Source organism: Bactrocera neohumeralis, chromosome 2, assembly GCF_024586455.1.
Source record: "Bactrocera neohumeralis isolate Rockhampton chromosome 2, APGP_CSIRO_Bneo_wtdbg2-racon-allhic-juicebox.fasta_v2, whole genome shotgun sequence".
In the NCBI taxonomy this organism is placed as follows: Eukaryota; Metazoa; Arthropoda; class Insecta; order Diptera; family Tephritidae; genus Bactrocera; species Bactrocera neohumeralis.
Genome location: NC_065919.1, coordinates 28054684 through 28071859, shown reverse-complemented (window position 1 = coordinate 28071859; position 17176 = coordinate 28054684). Strand labels below are relative to the sequence as shown.

The following is a 17176-nucleotide window of genomic DNA, read 5'->3' as shown; positions in this document are numbered from 1 at the left end:
ATTGCGGCTGTGTAAACTGACGTTGAGTAACACCTAAAGCTCCGTGAGGATAAGCAAGCGTTTCATGCGAGATTTCAGACAAGCTGACTCTCTCTCGTGCGACTTTTGGAGAAAATAATTTGAGCTGCAGAGCTAAATGGAAAAGGTATAATCTTATACAAGAGTGTATAGCTGCTGGCGTATACCAATCGCATCGATATCATTGGTGGAACCAGAATTAACACCAACAACAACAAGAATTAACAGCCTCGAAATCCAACGCAGAATAACACTTGCTAGTAGGTGCTACTTCGGACTGGGTTTGCATTTGAGAATTAAAGTCTTCTTTCGACGAACAAAAGCAAAACTCTATAAGTCACTCATTATTCCCGTCCTGGTATATGGTGCAGCGGCACGGAGGATGACAATCGATGGAACGATGAGCTGTATGAGATATACGACGTCATAGACACAGTTCAGCGAGGAAGAGGAAGACATCTACTCCATTGGAAAGACCAGGTGGATTAGGACCTGGCTGCACATGGAATCTCCATTAGGTGCCAAACAAATGCAAAGCTACTTCCATGACTTTATATTTTGAATTTATAGTTTTGTCTTCCAGTGGCTTAATTACACAGTACAACAGCTAATCTGGGGGGTGGGAAATTCCAAGTCAGGGTGATGGTACTAGGTCAGTATAGTAAAACCCTCAAAGGGTTTGGCGTTCGTATGTGTCAGTTTTTTTTATGACCTTTTAAATTTTTTGCTTATCTTGATGTTTTTTCGCTTAGTTATAACATTTTTGCACAAACGTAGTTTAACAATATGTCTCAACACATAAAAAAAGGGGAAATTTCAGTACTGATTTTGTTCAAACATACGAGATGTACTTCAACCAAAATGTTATAGTGAACGAAAATTGGGTACCAAATATAGTGTGTAAAAGCTGCTACAACCGTCTAATGGATTGGAAAAATAGAAGACGTGAAAGTATGCCATTCGGTATCCCAATGACTTGGACTAATCCTGACGAAGATCATAATCCATTGAATTGCTATGCATGTGCGAATAAAGGAGCCGCAAAAAGGATAAGAAAAAAAATTTAAAAGGTCATAAAAAAAACTGACACATACGAACGCCAAACCCTTTGAGGGTTTTACTATACTGACCTAGTACCATCACCCTGACTTGGAATTTCTCCCCCCCAGACAATAATCCCAAAAATGTTCCACAGTGTTATGTGAGTACAAGTGAATATTCACAATGCAATAAAATTCAAAGGTAATTTGATTAAGAGTCAAACGAATCATTAAAATTGAACATTTAAGTAAATGTAAGCTATCAGAAGCAATCAGTCTGCATGTATTATTTCAGCTTAGTTTATTCGTAGAACAGACGTCATTAGATTGTAGTCATTACTAAATCCTTATAAATATGTAGCACTTTTAAAAATATTTTGTTGACGTCTGTAATTTTTAATAGATTTCTATTGTTTTCTTTTAAATAGTCTTTTTGTATGAATTAACTTATTTTTATCAATATTAATAGTACTGCATTGGTGACATTTATTGGTTGCTTAAGTCGATGAATTTAGCCAAATATAAACATTTATGTATCAAAACAATCAAATTCTAGTTTTGTGTAACTAGTTATCAATTATATGTATTATGGCTTGGCGTCATTTAAACCAAATTTGATTAATTCAAACCGGGTTTGTTGTCTCAACAAGTTTGCTACGTCATAGAAATGATGTTGACGGTTGCAAATTTACGTTAGTTAACCCTTACATAGGACCACATGCTTGAATGAAAAAATTGGAATGAGTACTTTTTTGACATCATAATACACATAATGTATAATATTAAACATTTTGAGTTCCGAATTTCGATCGTTTTTGGGCAAATAGTCCTTGAAATTGGAAAGGACGCGTTTTCATCGCGATTTCTACCCTTGCGATCAAGAAAACATTACGAATGTTTTATTTGTACAAATGATAAATTGAAAAAGTAATTCTCTATTTCACCTTTTTTATCACTGAAATTGGAGCTCATGATCTCGACGACACTTGGTTTCAACAAAACGGCGCCACTTCCGACACATCGCGTCAATCAACGGATTTATTGAAGGAACACTTCGGTGAGCGGATAATTTCATGTTTTAGGCCGGTCGATTGGCCACCAAGATCGTGTGATATCAAACCGTTATACCTTTTCCTGTGGGGATATGTAAAGTCTAAAGTCAAGCGAACAATTCCGCCTCGATTCAGGTCTTGTAGCAAAACATGACTCGTTTCATTCGCCAGTTACAAGTCGAAATGTTCGAACGAGTCAACGAAAATTGCACTCAACGGATGGACCATCTGAGACGTAGCCGCTGCCAAAACTTGAAAAAGATAATTTTCAAAAAATAAATGGCAAATAATGTTTTTTCGAATAATAATAAACATTCCCGATTAAATTTGAAATTTCTGAGTTTTTTCTTTTAAAAAATATTGAACCTCGGAAAGGATCCCTCTTTATATATTATATTTACACTTCACGCTTTGCAAAAAATAAATAGGTTGCCACTTCAGAATATCAGTATATTTATCTAACTGGAACAGCGCGTAGAAAATAAACTCAGAAAAAATACTAGTTACATGGACTGAAAGCCTTTGTTCTGAAACAAAATATTTATATATTTGTCATAGCGTATTACCTTTAACTAGAATACCATTCGCAATACGGCGAAGTCTCCGGGCCTTTCCAACCTCGCCAATAAAAACGATAATGGCTGAATCTGGTTTACCAACTATTCAAAATAAAATTATAGATTCTTCGCTTCAAATTCTTGCGAAAACGGCTGAGAACACCAACCCATTACTAAATACAACTATCACGCATGCCACGAAAAAAAGAAAAATTTCAAGAATACAATCGGCTATTTCGAGATGCTTAAGTTTCGCTGCAGAAAATAATATTTTACGTAACGCAACACGCAAATTCACCACTCGATATCCTCCCTGTCTGATCAATGATAAAATACTACAGAATAAGCTTATGTTTTTGTCCAAGCAAAACACACCAAACGAAGTCTTTCAACAAACCTTTGCTGAACTGGAATCTAATTACACAAATAATGGCTGGAAGTTATTGTTTACGGATGGCTCCAAGTCCATCGATTCCACTTCGTTAGCGGTTGTCACTGCCACAGGAGAAATTATTTGCAATTGGCTACTTCCCTCAACGAGCTCTGTATTTACCGCTGAAGGATCTGCTATCCTTCATGCAGTTAATTACGCAAAAAAGACTAAAGGAAAGTTCCTCATCTGTAAAGATAGCAAATCGTGTATGTCTGCAATAACGTCTCCTTCCAATCGCAATCCCATAATAGAAGTTATCAGGGACGCGGTCATTGGTGCCCCTCAGAAAATCCAAGTAATGTGGATCCCTGGCCATGCTGGTATTACAGGCAACCACTTTGCAGACCTCGCTGCAAAAAATGTAGCCAAGACTCCTGCCTTAAGCCAAGCAAGACATTCTTAACCTTATTTAGCACAAAAGGCATCAAAAAAACGCAAGCGAATGGAAAACATTTAAACATCACTACGCGGTCATAAACCCAGCCAGAAATCGAATAATCTACTCGTCAACAGTTCCAACTAGCGCAATGAAGACATATACTCGATTAAGGATTGGACACACTATCATAACACACGCCCACTTACTATCGGGTAAAAGCCCATCCATTTGCCCCCTTTGCGATGACACCGCTTCTATCAAACACTTACTCACACTCTGTCCGATGCTTCACCCAACAGCCCACAACTCTTGCAACATTGATCTCATAAAACTACTAAGTGAACCTACAGAAAAAAACGTTATGATTGTAAGTAGATATATACATTCTTAAAAACCAAAGATTTGTTAAAATATATTTAAGCAACTTACATCTTTACTAACCCTTAGCAAATAGAATTTTTCACCTAGTTATAATTACAAGACGGCTGAAGGCCTCGTAGCCAGTGCTGCGTTTATGTATTTATATAATAAAACTCTTTTTGTTATATGAATTATTATAAATAAATAAATAAATACTGACATGACATCTCTTCACTTCGTTCTAAAGTTATTGGTCTCAATGTTATGCTACCCATTGCTGCTATTTTTCTAATAACTTGACCAAAGGTTAGAATTCATTGAAATTTGGCAAAAACGTTTTACTTAACATAATGCACCTCGATGTTAAAATGATGCTTGCGTAAACTAAAAGGTTTTAGAATTATAATAGGATTATCAAGTTACTCATAACTATGTATATAAGCAAATACAAAATATAGTTATTTTAATTATTTTGAATTAGTGGAAATTACAAACGCGTATGTTTACTCACCTTACGAAATTACATCAACAGAAATGCTTGGCATTTTATCAGGCACTCAACCTATTGGCCATATGAACGCCTATAAATATGCCTCATTTTTACTGTCTACATTTAACAATCTTACCAACGTAGTGAACGTAATAAAGCTCGTAAAAATACCGCATATAAACATGCTTTCACGATTACACGTACACACTGACAGCTTCGCACATAATGTCCACTATTTCCCTACATTTTGAACGAACGAACGAACGAAGAAAAATAGCAATTTCGGTTATTGACTTGATTTTTGTATTTGGAATGGAAACCGCGCAGGGAAAACGGAGGTTCGATGATTGATTTAAGCTGGTCGCACTTTGAATTTTGATTGCCCACGTTGTTTAAGCGTAATCTGAAGGAGCTACTACTTCATTTCTGACCTCGGCGAAATGTGGATACACTGGTACACTTCAGAAATGAAGAAACAGTCGAAACAGTGGATACCATTCGGGATGCTGTTTTTTAGAATGCGGAAGGTATGATCTATATCAACTACTTGAAGAAAGGCAAAACGAGTATAAGGCTCTACCGTACCAAATTATTGGCTGATTTGACGCCGAACTGCAGAAAAAACGGCATATTTTGGCGAAGAAAAAAGTGCTCTTTCATCGGTTCATAACACTGCCTACACTATAGTCCAATTGTTTGTAAAAGAAATTTGAGCCGAATGAAGAAGTTATCGCAGCTATGGAGGCCTATTCTGAAGACCAATACAAAACAAATATAACTTTCAAAAAGGTTAATGAAGTTAGAGAACCGCTGTGTCAAGGAGACTACATTGATAAATAAACCGTCTTTCGAGAAAATTTTCATTTCTTCTAGAATAGGTAATTAATGGACTCGTATTGTATGAGGAAAATTTGAATTGTGTGGTGTTTGGTTCAAAGAAATTATTTTTGTAAAATTCTTTTTTGAACTTTTTTGCTACAGTATTTTTTCTTGTTTGAAGATTGATATTTCATCAGCTGCTCCACAGGAGATTAATCATTTGAAGAGTATAAATAATTCAAGCTTATTCCCTAACTAGCTACTTTGTCGTTCTTCTCATTCTATTTGTCGTCTGCGATCGATAGGTGTGGCTTGAAATTTCGACTGAAAGTATTATATGTTTTAAGACTGCCAGTAATGAAGCTTTTGAAATAACTTATATACCTTTCTTCAAGTAGATATGGGATATTGTTTACCTTTTCGTGAATAGGTTATGATTCGCTGGGGTTGAAAATTAATTACATATCTAATAGCGCGAAGAACCTATCCGGCAGACTGGTAGTATTAACAGTAACCCTTTGTTTTTCCGTTAAACTTCAATGGAGAAATATTTGCATTACGCATTTTATTTAATTTTATTTTATTTTTATTTTTTTACATTTGTATACATGCAAATTTACAGTAAATGTACGACTTTTCCAAATCAAATCTTAAGAATATCACACAAAACCCACTTAGGACTACATTGTAACCAACAGCTGCTGCTTGAATCTCATACACGAAATTCCAGAATTTACATATTGAAATGTAGAATTTAGTCTGATTGCTTTCATACACATGCTGCCATGGACCAAGAGCGGCGCTTCGTGTTAGACTCGCCTTCCTGATGCGGATATATTATATATAACATGCTTTTTTATTGTAAAATACCCGGTAATACATAAGTTTTATATCTGTTTGGTAATATATAGTATATTTAAAATGATGTCATAGATGATTTGCTTGGTTAAAACCTTTTCTTTCAAATTTGTGTTAAAATGCTTAGATGAAAATGTGCGTATGAAAAGTAGCAGTTAATGAATAAAACGATAAAATTGCTTGACACACATAATTTGCACTTAGTTTATTAACTAATTTAATTGTTAATTTTTAGAACTGGATCACTGATGTTTGCAAGTTAGTACTGTTTCTTTGTTTTATATAATTAGCATCTATGGACATACGCCATCGGAAGTTTTCTGGAATGCTGCAACGAAAAGACATTATATAAATATTATTCATATTAAGTAAATATGTACGTAAAATTGTAAAGGTCACTACGATCGAAATATTACATATAGTCCTGTATACCATATCTTAAGTGTTGATTTTTATACACTTGCAACATCTTGCTAAATAGTATAACAGTCTTGTTCACCGAACGGTTGTAAGTATCACCTAAAGCTCAGCGAGATAGATACGTTATGTATATGTATATAAATGATCAGAATGACGAGAAAAGTTGAAATCCATGTAACTGTTATCTGTCTATAAAATTCCATCTTATTCTTTCCTTTCGAGTGCACAAATCAAGAAGAAATTAATATAACGTGATAAAACTTCGCGCGAATAAAGTCATTTAAGTATGCAATCTTATGACCAAAATTTTCCCAAATCCAACCAAAACTGTTCAATCCCTCAAATACCGGAAATTTGGACTGCAGTTGAAATTTAGATCGTTTTATCGTTCATTATATTGGGTAATCAAAAAAGTCTTTTCGTATTTCTAATCAAACTTCAATTTATTTTTTTATATTTATAATGAACTTTCATGAACCAAATATATATCATGTTGGTCGACCACTTTTTGCCATTTTTTCGCTAAAGACATTATTCCATCAGTAGAAGCCAACTTTCCTCCATTAAGAGAGTTCTGAATTGATCGAAACAAATAATAGTCTGATGGTACAAGGTCAGAGCTATATAGTGGATGCATCAAAACTTCCCAGCCAAGCTCTCCCAGTTTTTGCCGAGTCATCAAAGATGTGCGTGATCTAGCATTGTCCTGATGGAAGACGAAGCTCTTTCTGTTGATCAGTTCTGGTCGTTCTTTTTTTGATTGCTTGTTTCAGTCTCATCAGTTGTTGAAAGTAAAATATAGACTCCATCGTTTAAAAACCCTGGAGCAGCTCATAGTGGACGATTCCTTTTTGATCCCACCAAACTCTCAGCATAACATTTCGAGGCGTCAATCTTTGCTTTCCGACCATTTGTTGAGCTTCACCACGCTTGGACCATGATGTTTTTTGCATATCATTGTCATATTTGATCCACTTTTCGTCTCCTGTTACCATTCGATTCAGAAATGTTTCGATTTCATTTCGTTTCAGCAGAGAATCGCAAATGTTAATTCGATCGTTTAAATTTTTCACAGACAATTCATGTAGTACCCAAAAATCTAGTTTCTTTTTAAAGCCAGCCTTTTTAAATGTTTCAAAACCGTTTGATGATGACTGTTAAGTTCCTTAGCAATGCCATGTCTGTTTACGAGATGGTCCTATAGTAGATAAACTATATATATATATAGATAGGTCGACCAGAGCAAGGTGCATCTTTCACATCGAAATTTCCAGAACAGAAGCGAGCAAACCATTGTTGTTGGTGGCTTGGGTGGCATTCTTTCCTTTTTTATACAAAAATTTCAAAATATATTATATTTTCACTCATTTTATGAACTGCTGTAACATTTTTTCAACATCCCATGATGTTTTCCGCAGTAAAAATTTCGCTGTTATTAAAAAAGTTACAAAGTTGTTGACTTTGTTGTCAATTAGCTTTAAAACTGTTTTCGCATTTGTTCTTTTATGAAAGTACATATCTACATATATGTATGCATAATTTATAAATACATATTTTAATTTTTTACTTACAAAGATGTCGCAGGCAATTCTCTGTCTTCAGAATGCACAGATTGTTGAAGGTTTTCGTCTTACCAGCGTCATCTATACCACAGACCGGTCTAAAGTCCTGCAGATCACAATTCATTTGACACTTAACATTCGCCAGCGACTGTGCCAATGCGAAGGCGTACAAGGCAACTATTGTAAGAAAAATAATAATAAACTTAATTGTGCGTAAATGTGTTTAAAAACTAATATTAGTTCATATCCAAATAGTAAAAATATTTAAAGCATAACGCTGTCCTCTAACAATTAATTTTTTTATCAGAATAGCATAGTCATCTCCCTTTTTAAGATGTTGTGGGCATAAAAAAATAATATTAAAATATATCATATAACTCAATATAATTAACAGTCGAAAACGAATAATAGTGTAGATCTCTTTGTTATCATTCCTACAAAACCAATGCCTTCGGTGATTAGGTGGACATATAGTATCGGTAGCAAAATTTGAAAGACAATCCAGACAGCCGTTTAATTTAATCATTTAGTCAATTAGCTAATAGTACAAAAAAATTTCATAAAAAACGTTTTGCTGAAAGGCTTATAATTATTACTCTCATTATACTCTGGCCACATGTTGCGCGGAATATGCTACTATTTTTGTTCACCTTAGACGAACAGACAGATCGTGCAGCGATAACTTGAATAAAAATTTGGATATATTGCTGAAACTTGATGCTCAAAAGAGTTTATTATTGCAGATGTCCAAAATCGGACCAAACTTGCTGCAAAGCCGGTAAAATCGGAAAATAATCTCGCCCGTCTCCCTTATAACGATTATGTTCAAAACTACTGAAAGTGTCATAATTCGTCTTAGAACACGAAAAGCATTAAATTTGACAGTGAAGAGGATTTCGCAGCGTTACATGTGAACCAGTATAAAACTTGGACCATAGCCGTAGTACCGCCAACTTGTTGATGAAATCCCATATATGTACTTATGTATCTACTCAACCAATTTCAACCAAATTTGGTGCATAACATCATTTTGACATTGTTGATTTGATAATGAACTCAATATTAAATTCCTTTAGATTTTATAACTTTACTATATATGAATGAAGGACAAATAAAGTTATTTCAGTTGTGGCGCTAAATACTGTACATGTGGACCTCAGTAAAAATGTTTGACTTTTTGCCGAAAATATGCGCAACCTGTAAGGTATCTAAGTGAAGTTCAGCGGATTTATTTTGCTGGCAACAAAGGCTAATAAAATCCTGGCAATATTTTCTATATCCTTCATATGCTTAAAATAAAGGTTTTCATATCTCTAGTTAGCTTCATACCGCATATATAGGTTAATATGTATGAACGATAAGTGAACGTATAATCTTGAATCTAATTTAGTTTATTGACGAAACTAGTAGAAAAGGAGCATTGAATTACTCCTTATATATAAATCGATCCAATATAAATGGAATCAGTCCAGATTTTCCACTGTCCTCAATATAGTTGACCTTCTCGGTTTACATTAGTCAATAAAAGTGATATTCTAGTGAAATTAAATGAACTCTTTTTTAACCATAATGTGATTTAGCTGAATGAAATTAGTCAAGAACTTTTTCGAGCTTCCTGTTTTGTACATCTGAAAATATAGCCCAGTCTTTGAGCCTTGCAAACGGCGAGAGTATAAAATGTTCTGCTGCTATCAAACTTAGCGCTGGCTTACTTGTACTCAATTATTATATACAGATTCAGCGGGAAAGCTCAAACTACTAAGTGAAACCTTTTCCTATTTCAATTTGGCTATGATTAAGACGAGTATTTTGTTTTCGGTATTTCCAACATATGCAATAATCCAACTGCTAGTACACATAAATCGAATTTTAGAGTCGGATTTAGCAGAAGCGAAAGATATAATCTTTGTCGCATGAGTCGACTTCATCGTCTAAAATAGTTTTACAAAAAAGTGAAGGCATTTGCTAAAAATCCTATAAGCTTTTACTATTTGAAATTTTTTATATGTAATTTCCAAATGAGATAAGAAATAATATATTTCATAAAAATATATGCGAAACACGTTTTTAGTGAATTCATTTACTACTACACATTGTATGTCAGTATATATGTACATACATATGTAGTTATGTTTGTAAATCTCATTTTTAGTCAGAAGCTTCTCACTTGCAATCAACACTTTGACGCTTATCTCACCCATATTAATGCATTTAAATACGAATTCCCAACACCACATTAAAATAATAAACAGACAGCGCATAAAAACGCGCGAGTCGATAGACGCCAATTGGTCTGGCCGCGCTACATACCAGATCGTCGCAATTACGAACGCACACGCCGCCCCTTTCAGCCCATCGCTCTACACATTCCATTGCCTTGGAGAAGGGAAAACTGTATGTGTGCGTGTAAGTGTGTATAATTGAAGTGGCGTAATAACATTTATTTAAATAAAAAATATTTTATACATTATTAAATACACACAGTTTTAGACATGACGAAATTGATATTCCCCAGATGGTCGGATAGAGCTTCTATAACATTGATGAGTAGTTCACATAGTTTTTACTTTACATGTCAATATCTAGGCATATGGTATGTATGTACATACATATGTATACATTGATAATTCATCATGCGACTCAAATTACATTTAATACTTTTGAAATCAAAAGGAGGTCAAACGGTCAAAAATCTGAACACAAATCGGCAGAATTGCGGAACGATGTGTTTTCTTAATGGAAGGTAATAGAGAGTTTTTTCTGCATTTCGACGTCGAGTCAGATATAGATCATGTCCCACCGATAAGACAATTTTTGCTTTGTTCAGAGCAGGTTCGCCAGTGCGACGCAGAATCTCGTATTGCGTTTAAACAGCGCCAAACACTGCTAAGCAGTGGTCTTTCGGTTGCGCTTGTTATCAGGGATGAGCAAATCTAAATCTGACACCCGTCTGACTATTAGTCTTCTCAAGTGTAATATTTCAGGCTGTGATCGGTTCAGAAATATTTGGTTTGCGAAAACTTTGTGAAGTTGGGCGCCTATTTTCAGTGAGCATTATATTAATTCTGTCATTGGATTTGGTATGGAGTGAAGTTTTCTTTTTCTCAATTAGGAGATGATCAGTGAGTCTGAGGTTTATTTAAAAAAAAAAACAAATTGTGATCCAAAACGGTTTCGAAAAGTTGGAATGTCGTTGTAACCGGTATACATACATTTGTCGATAACAATTATTCAACTTATATAAAATATTTATCTTATGCTCTTCTATCTACTTAGATGCAAATGCAGTATGAGTCATAGATGTTTATTTATTTACAGAGATTTGCCAGTAGGAATGTACTTACATACGTGCTTTTAATAATTCATTTGTAATCTAATTAAAATCGTTGAAATAAGTTAGATCAACGCATACTGCGTTTCATTTTAAATGCCCAATTCGTATGTGTAGTGGCCATTGATACGAATAATACGAGTATTTCATAGAAATTATCTAGTTATAAAATTTTATACGGGAAAAATGATTTTGAAACTGCAAAACAATGAGTCACTTTCGATAGTATCGATATTTGGTCGTAATTTGAGAAATATTGATATTCCGTGCTAAAAATGTTATTAATCGGATGCGATCTTCGAGCGAATTATTTGTTAAACCACCCTCAGATCTAATATTTTGAGATAAAATTAGTCTTGAAAGATGCTATGATACTTTTAATAAGAGAGTCAAAATACCCCCTCCCAACTCTAAACTCAACAACTAAAGCGACGAGATCCATTATCACGAAAAGTTGCACCTTTAATTATCATAAGATGCTTCGACCGATACCTTTGGTAAAGCTCTTAAGATGAACATCTTTAGGAGATACACTTTTGCCAATTGCACGGCTTTTGTAAAAATTAAAATAATTAATATCTGCATTTCGAATTCTTTTTTGGATCTAATACATAACTAAAGCATACAAACATTTTATTCCTTTGCTTCGGTTTAACGACCTGTCAAAGTCTCATTTTTTTTATTCTGCCCAATCGTCTACTTTGCCAAACCTCTACCTTTCTGCTTCTACTCATTTTAAATACTTCTTTTTAACTCGTTCTTAATATATGTACATACATACATATGTATATGGATTTTGTATTTTTATACTGCCAATAGCGTTCCGGAGATTTAAAGGGGGGTAAGGGTTGACAACTTTTCTTTACCATTTTTTTTTATTTTATTTTTCTCTGAACCATTAACATCTCAAGAATATTGTGTTAAAGTTTCAGGTCATTCGGAGAAAACCTAACGAAGTTACAGCAGGTTGAATAACGGTACCTCTAACTTGGGTTTGCGCGCCTTCCAGCTACCTGCGCTGAGTGTACAAAACATTGAATCGATTTTCCCAAATATGTCATTTTTAAAGTCGGTGACCAACCTACAGAAAAAACTACTGCATCGATCGTTTCGAAATTTTGTACAAATTTTCTACATATATATAGCTCTCGAATGACGTCGAGTTTTTCCAAAAATTTTAATTTCTAAGAATTTTACAATAACAAATAAGTCGATTTTTTCGTCTAAAATCGTCATTTTGGCTTGAAAGTGGTACCAAAAATTGAAAAATTGAAAAATTAAAAAAAGACTCGACGTCAATTGAAAGATAAACTAATAAACTAAAGAAAGCATTTTGATTTTTTGGTTTCAGATGATCCAGTGATGCTGTAGGCTGGTCACCGCACAAAAACTTTTTTTCGAGGTGCCTGCAGAGATCGCCTATAAATCCGTTATTCCTCGCTATTTTTCGATAAAACTTTTTTTAAGTATCCTTCAAATATTGTATTTTCATAAAATAATAAGTAAAATAAACCTACAGCAATAATTTTTTTTTTAATTCACGAAAAAAGGTCTTTTTTCGACGAAACAAACCTTACCCTTAAGAAATACAAAATACCTTGCCACATGAAGCGTTTTTTTAGGATCTAAAGAAATTTGGGTAATGCTCAATTTTGGTGGTTAATATTATAAAAATGCTGAATTGAGTATAATTTCCGAGGTTTCATGCAAAAGACAACATAGTCTTGGCCGAGAAAGTTCCGTCAGCTTTGCGCTCTTTAAGAGGTTACATGAGTTTGCGGGTTTCATAAAATCTATTTTTTATTATATTTTTAAATTCTACAACTCCTCTAAAATATTGTCCTAAAATTTCAAGTTGATCCGAGTAATAGTTTCGGTTAGACAGCCTTGAGTACTTGTGCGCTGCAAACTAAGCTAGGCTAAGTGCGCCGTATTTAAGATTTCTCAAGAACTGCTCAACAGGTTTTCATGAAATTTTACACAGGCCTTTGAGAAACAATTCTTAAATACTTGGAATGTCGCAACATTTTCACTGAAATTTTCTTTTTTTTTTGGAAAAATTACTGCCAAAACTCCAATTTTAATTTTTTTCCTTCGTCCAAGTTCTAAGTTCAGGTTTAAACTAAAAGAAGTACTTATTTAAAGATTTATCTAGCCGAGTTTTAAATATTTTTTTCCAAAAATTTCAGAATTTCTTTGTTAATAGCGTTTGTAACAATAAAAAATTTGAATAAAATATTTAATTTTTTATATGATATTTTTATCCGAGGAAACCCATGTAACTCCTTTATGTTCAGCGTTAAAAAGTATGTTAATATCGATAAAAGAATTCTGAATATAAATTTGTATGTTGCATAAATTTTGGCATTGAATTGTTTTCAAACAAATTTCTCCAAAATAATATTGTCCCTAAATTCGCTCCTGTGCTTTACTGGAATGTAAAAGTTATAATATATACTTAGGTAGTAAGTCGAATATTTTGCAGTTGATTCCTCACAAGGAATCACTCTAATTAAAAGCAGCATTAAGAAAATACGTCTCAACTTATTTCGGGTATAGAATCTATTCAAAAACCATATCAAGAAAATAAATGTTTTGTAAAAAATATGTTTTTTCTCGAATCACTTAGTTTACTCTAACTTAGTGTTGTTATACATAAACGTAAATTCAAAAATATGTTTACTTACGGGTTAAAATGATGGCGAAGAGCTTCATATTCTTCAATTTAATGTTACTGCAACAACGATGACTCCGTTAATCCAACAAAAAGTAATGCAAGACGATCTGGCTTCACCGCAAATTGCTGTATTTTATATATATATATAGGTATTTGCCTTATATGGATACGTATTTACGTAATAACGTAAGGGTAAGGCTGCAAATTAAGCACTGGTCAAGATAGTTCACTTGTTCAATTAGGAGTTGCCACGAAGTAGGGCTTGCAACAGGGTAACAGCCTTTATTTGCGTTCACGTAGAAGCACAGAATAGCATACACTCACTTTTTGGCACTGACTGATTAAATATAAGTTTATATAAGTTATTTACTGACGCCTCTTTTTTGCTTTGAAATTTTAATTGTATATCATCTCTTCTGTAAAATATAAACAACACACATTTAATTGATGTTTTTTTTTGTTTACAACTTTTAACAAACAAAAAATATAACAAAATTATTTAAAGAACATTAACGAATTTTCGCTACAAACACCGTAACGAATGGTTGGTGAAACTCAGGCGCCTCTTTGCGGTTCTAATAAACGCACAATGCCGTGGATGAAAGCGAACTAAACCGATCGATGGACCGTAAAGTGCGCGATTGGCAAACAAAGTTCGCGATCGAAGTCGATCAATTGAACCGCGAAAAGATTTCAATACACACGTACGCACACAAAAATGTGCGCTGCGTTGTATGTTTATATGAAGGCGTGCGCGCACGCAGACAGCACCCTACAAGACGGCTGGACGAAGGAGAAACGCGCGTGGTAACAGTATCCTCAGTGGACAAGCCGAAATATTAGAAATTGACTTTAAGCCTGTTTGGCGCTGTGCTTTGCCTTTGCTGTAAGCGTCTGCAACGTACGTATATATGTATGTATGTATGCGCCATACAATGTTGCAGCGTATTAATTTTTTGAAACCTGCCGCGGATAATTGCCTCGAAAGCTATGGCGGCAAACTAGAAAGGTTGGATGATGGGATCAATACGGACGCGTTCGATCCTTCTCCAAGAGCACAAATAATAATAAAAAAAAACAAGAAACAGACTGTTGCTTTATGAAGCGTTTACTGTTGAAGCTCTAACGTGAACCCGTCGACTGGATACGAAACAGGAAACGCGTTCGTTCCAACACTTGAATGAGCAATCGTTCAATCAACCGCAGCCAACACTGTCGCAGACGTAAGAAAGAATCATAGTGGAACGCTAAGCGTACGTTAGTTTTATAGAACTTTTGCGGCACGGCACAGCAGCTGAGTAGCAGCGACGACGCGACGGAACTGCGGATCAGCGGCTCAGCGACTCAGTGGCTGAATGGTTCAACGCAATCGGATTACTGCTAGCTAAAAGGCGTGCATGCCGCTGTATATATGTACATATCTATATATAGGTAGGTGTATACAAATCAACAATTGCCGGCTAATGGCTAATCGATTTTGATCGCGCCGATTATGCGCCGCGTTGTTGCTAGCAATTGCGGTTTGGCCGCGACGCTGATGTCAGCAGCGTCATTGCCTAAGCGTCGGGATGATTCTAATGTGTTTGTGAGCTGGATATATTGTATTGGAATTTATAGACTGTTAGTTGCAAAAACAATATATACACAAACTTTTAAAAACAAGCGAAAAACTTAATAGAAAATGATAAAATTAATAAGAATTATGCTGCACGCGAGCGAAGTCTCAAAAGCGTCGGTGAATCGTATACGCAATTAATGTGCCTTCGAGGGTAATCCGATATATGATGTACATATACTTAACCTCACCAACCGACGACGCCACTATCCCAAGCGAACTCTATTATTTTGTTGTACATTCGCGCATAAATCGCGCAGTGAAATCAACGAGCGTTTTGTGTGCAGTAGACGGTGAATCTTCACTATCGAATTGTCACAAGTGAAATTTTGTTGAATCAAGCGCAACCTTGGAACCCCTTCACTGTTAACGTAGGTTCAGCGCAATATGAAGGAAGTTAAGCGTCGTTTTTGACGTTCGACGAAACATGGATCTGATAGACAATCAAAACCGAAGATTAGTCCAAATAATGGAAGAAGAAGGCCAACGTTCAATTATTGGATCGATTCGATGACGACCACCATTGACTGCACACCGGCTAACATATCTTGACGCGGCCAAATTGGTCGAAATATTCTTTTGCCGCTTCAATTATATGCTCCAGATTTGGTCGCGTAGTTAAAGAAGTTGAAGAAACGTTGCGTGTAACGCACTAAGAGAAGTCTAGGTTTTTTTTTTGTTTCTCTTTTAGAGGCTACGTATTTATCGGACTGCCCTCGTATGCAAAAAAGCGCATAATTAATGCGGCAAAATGTAAATATCGCTACTTGGCGCGCACTGAATTTGAATTATGCTAAACTATGCGATCATACTTCCAAGATAAATCTTCACATCACGGACAGTTTTGCGCACAAAATATCGTTTAACTAGGATTTGGTATTTATTGTTAGCACTTTGGATCACCACTAAAGCACTTTGGTTTACCACTAAAAATTTACATAAAATATTTGTCGCACGCGTTGTCAGTTCGTTCACGTTCTTTGCTTTACTGAATGACCAATATTTGCAAATACACTTTCAGCTGCGTTTCCTCTTGGCAAGAAAGCAATAAATCATCTAGCCGCCAGATAATAGTGTGTATGCGTACGCACATAAATATACGCAAAGGCATACATACATACATATGTATGTATGTACGCACTTATACCATACATTTGTGCGCATTAAATACAACGTCAATTTCTTCGCGCCTCTCGTCACTGCCTTTGACTTTGAGACTACCTTCCATATATGTATACAGATACATACATATGTATGTACTATGTATTTTCCTTTGACAACGTTGGCAGCCAAACTGCTGTCGCCGTTGGTTATCATCAGAAGAGTTTCGTCTTAAATCATTCGTCATAGCCGCCCAGCTGCTAGTAGCCTAGCTGTTCATATTGCTTTGCAGCTATAAGGAATTATTTCATCAATAAAAGTTTTTTTCTTAAGCCTCATCTCACACACTCTCCATGTCTCTGATGTGGTTGGTCTTACCGGCAATACCCACCACTGACATGAAGTTCAACTGAATTTATAAAAGTAGTGAAATTTTTGAAATTCTTTTGCGGATTACTGTGTGA

General features: G+C 35.0%; 1 protein-coding gene across 6 annotated transcripts; it reads right to left on the bottom strand.

Moving 5' to 3' along the window:
* Window positions 1–5704: 5704 nt before the first annotated feature.
* LOC126767991 (vasotab-TY1) lies at window positions 5705–16545 on the bottom strand. Of its 6 annotated transcripts, none has more exons than XM_050485834.1 (4): window positions 16424–16545; window positions 14007–14412; window positions 7998–8165; window positions 5705–6334 (listed from the first exon to the last, which is right to left on the bottom strand). In XM_050485834.1, the coding sequence occupies exons 2-4, from the start codon at window positions 14032–14034 to the stop codon at window positions 6300–6302; spliced, it is 231 nt and encodes a 76-aa protein (XP_050341791.1). In that variant the 5' UTR covers window positions 14035–14412; window positions 16424–16545; the 3' UTR covers window positions 5705–6299. The 6 variants fall into 6 exon arrangements, with proteins under 6 accessions (XP_050341791.1, XP_050341787.1, XP_050341788.1 ...); XM_050485830.1 differs by lacking the exon at window positions 16424–16545 and adding an exon at window positions 15087–15236; XM_050485831.1 differs by lacking the exon at window positions 16424–16545 and adding an exon at window positions 15109–15236.
* Between the last annotated feature and the right edge of the window lie 631 nt (window positions 16546–17176).

Bases quoted from the DNA above. Each gene is read 5' to 3' on its own strand.
- LOC126767991 (XM_050485834.1), bottom strand. From the start codon at position 14,034: ATGAAGCTCTTCGCCATCATTTTAACCC. The intron at 8,166-14,006 runs GTAAGTAAACAT...TTCTTACAATAG, and splicing joins CTTCGCCATCATTTTAACCC to TTGCCTTGTACGCCTTCGCA. The intron at 6,335-7,997 runs GTAAGTAAAAAA...TTTTCGTTGCAG, and splicing joins GAATTGCCTGCGACATCTTT to CATTCCAGAAAACTTCCGAT.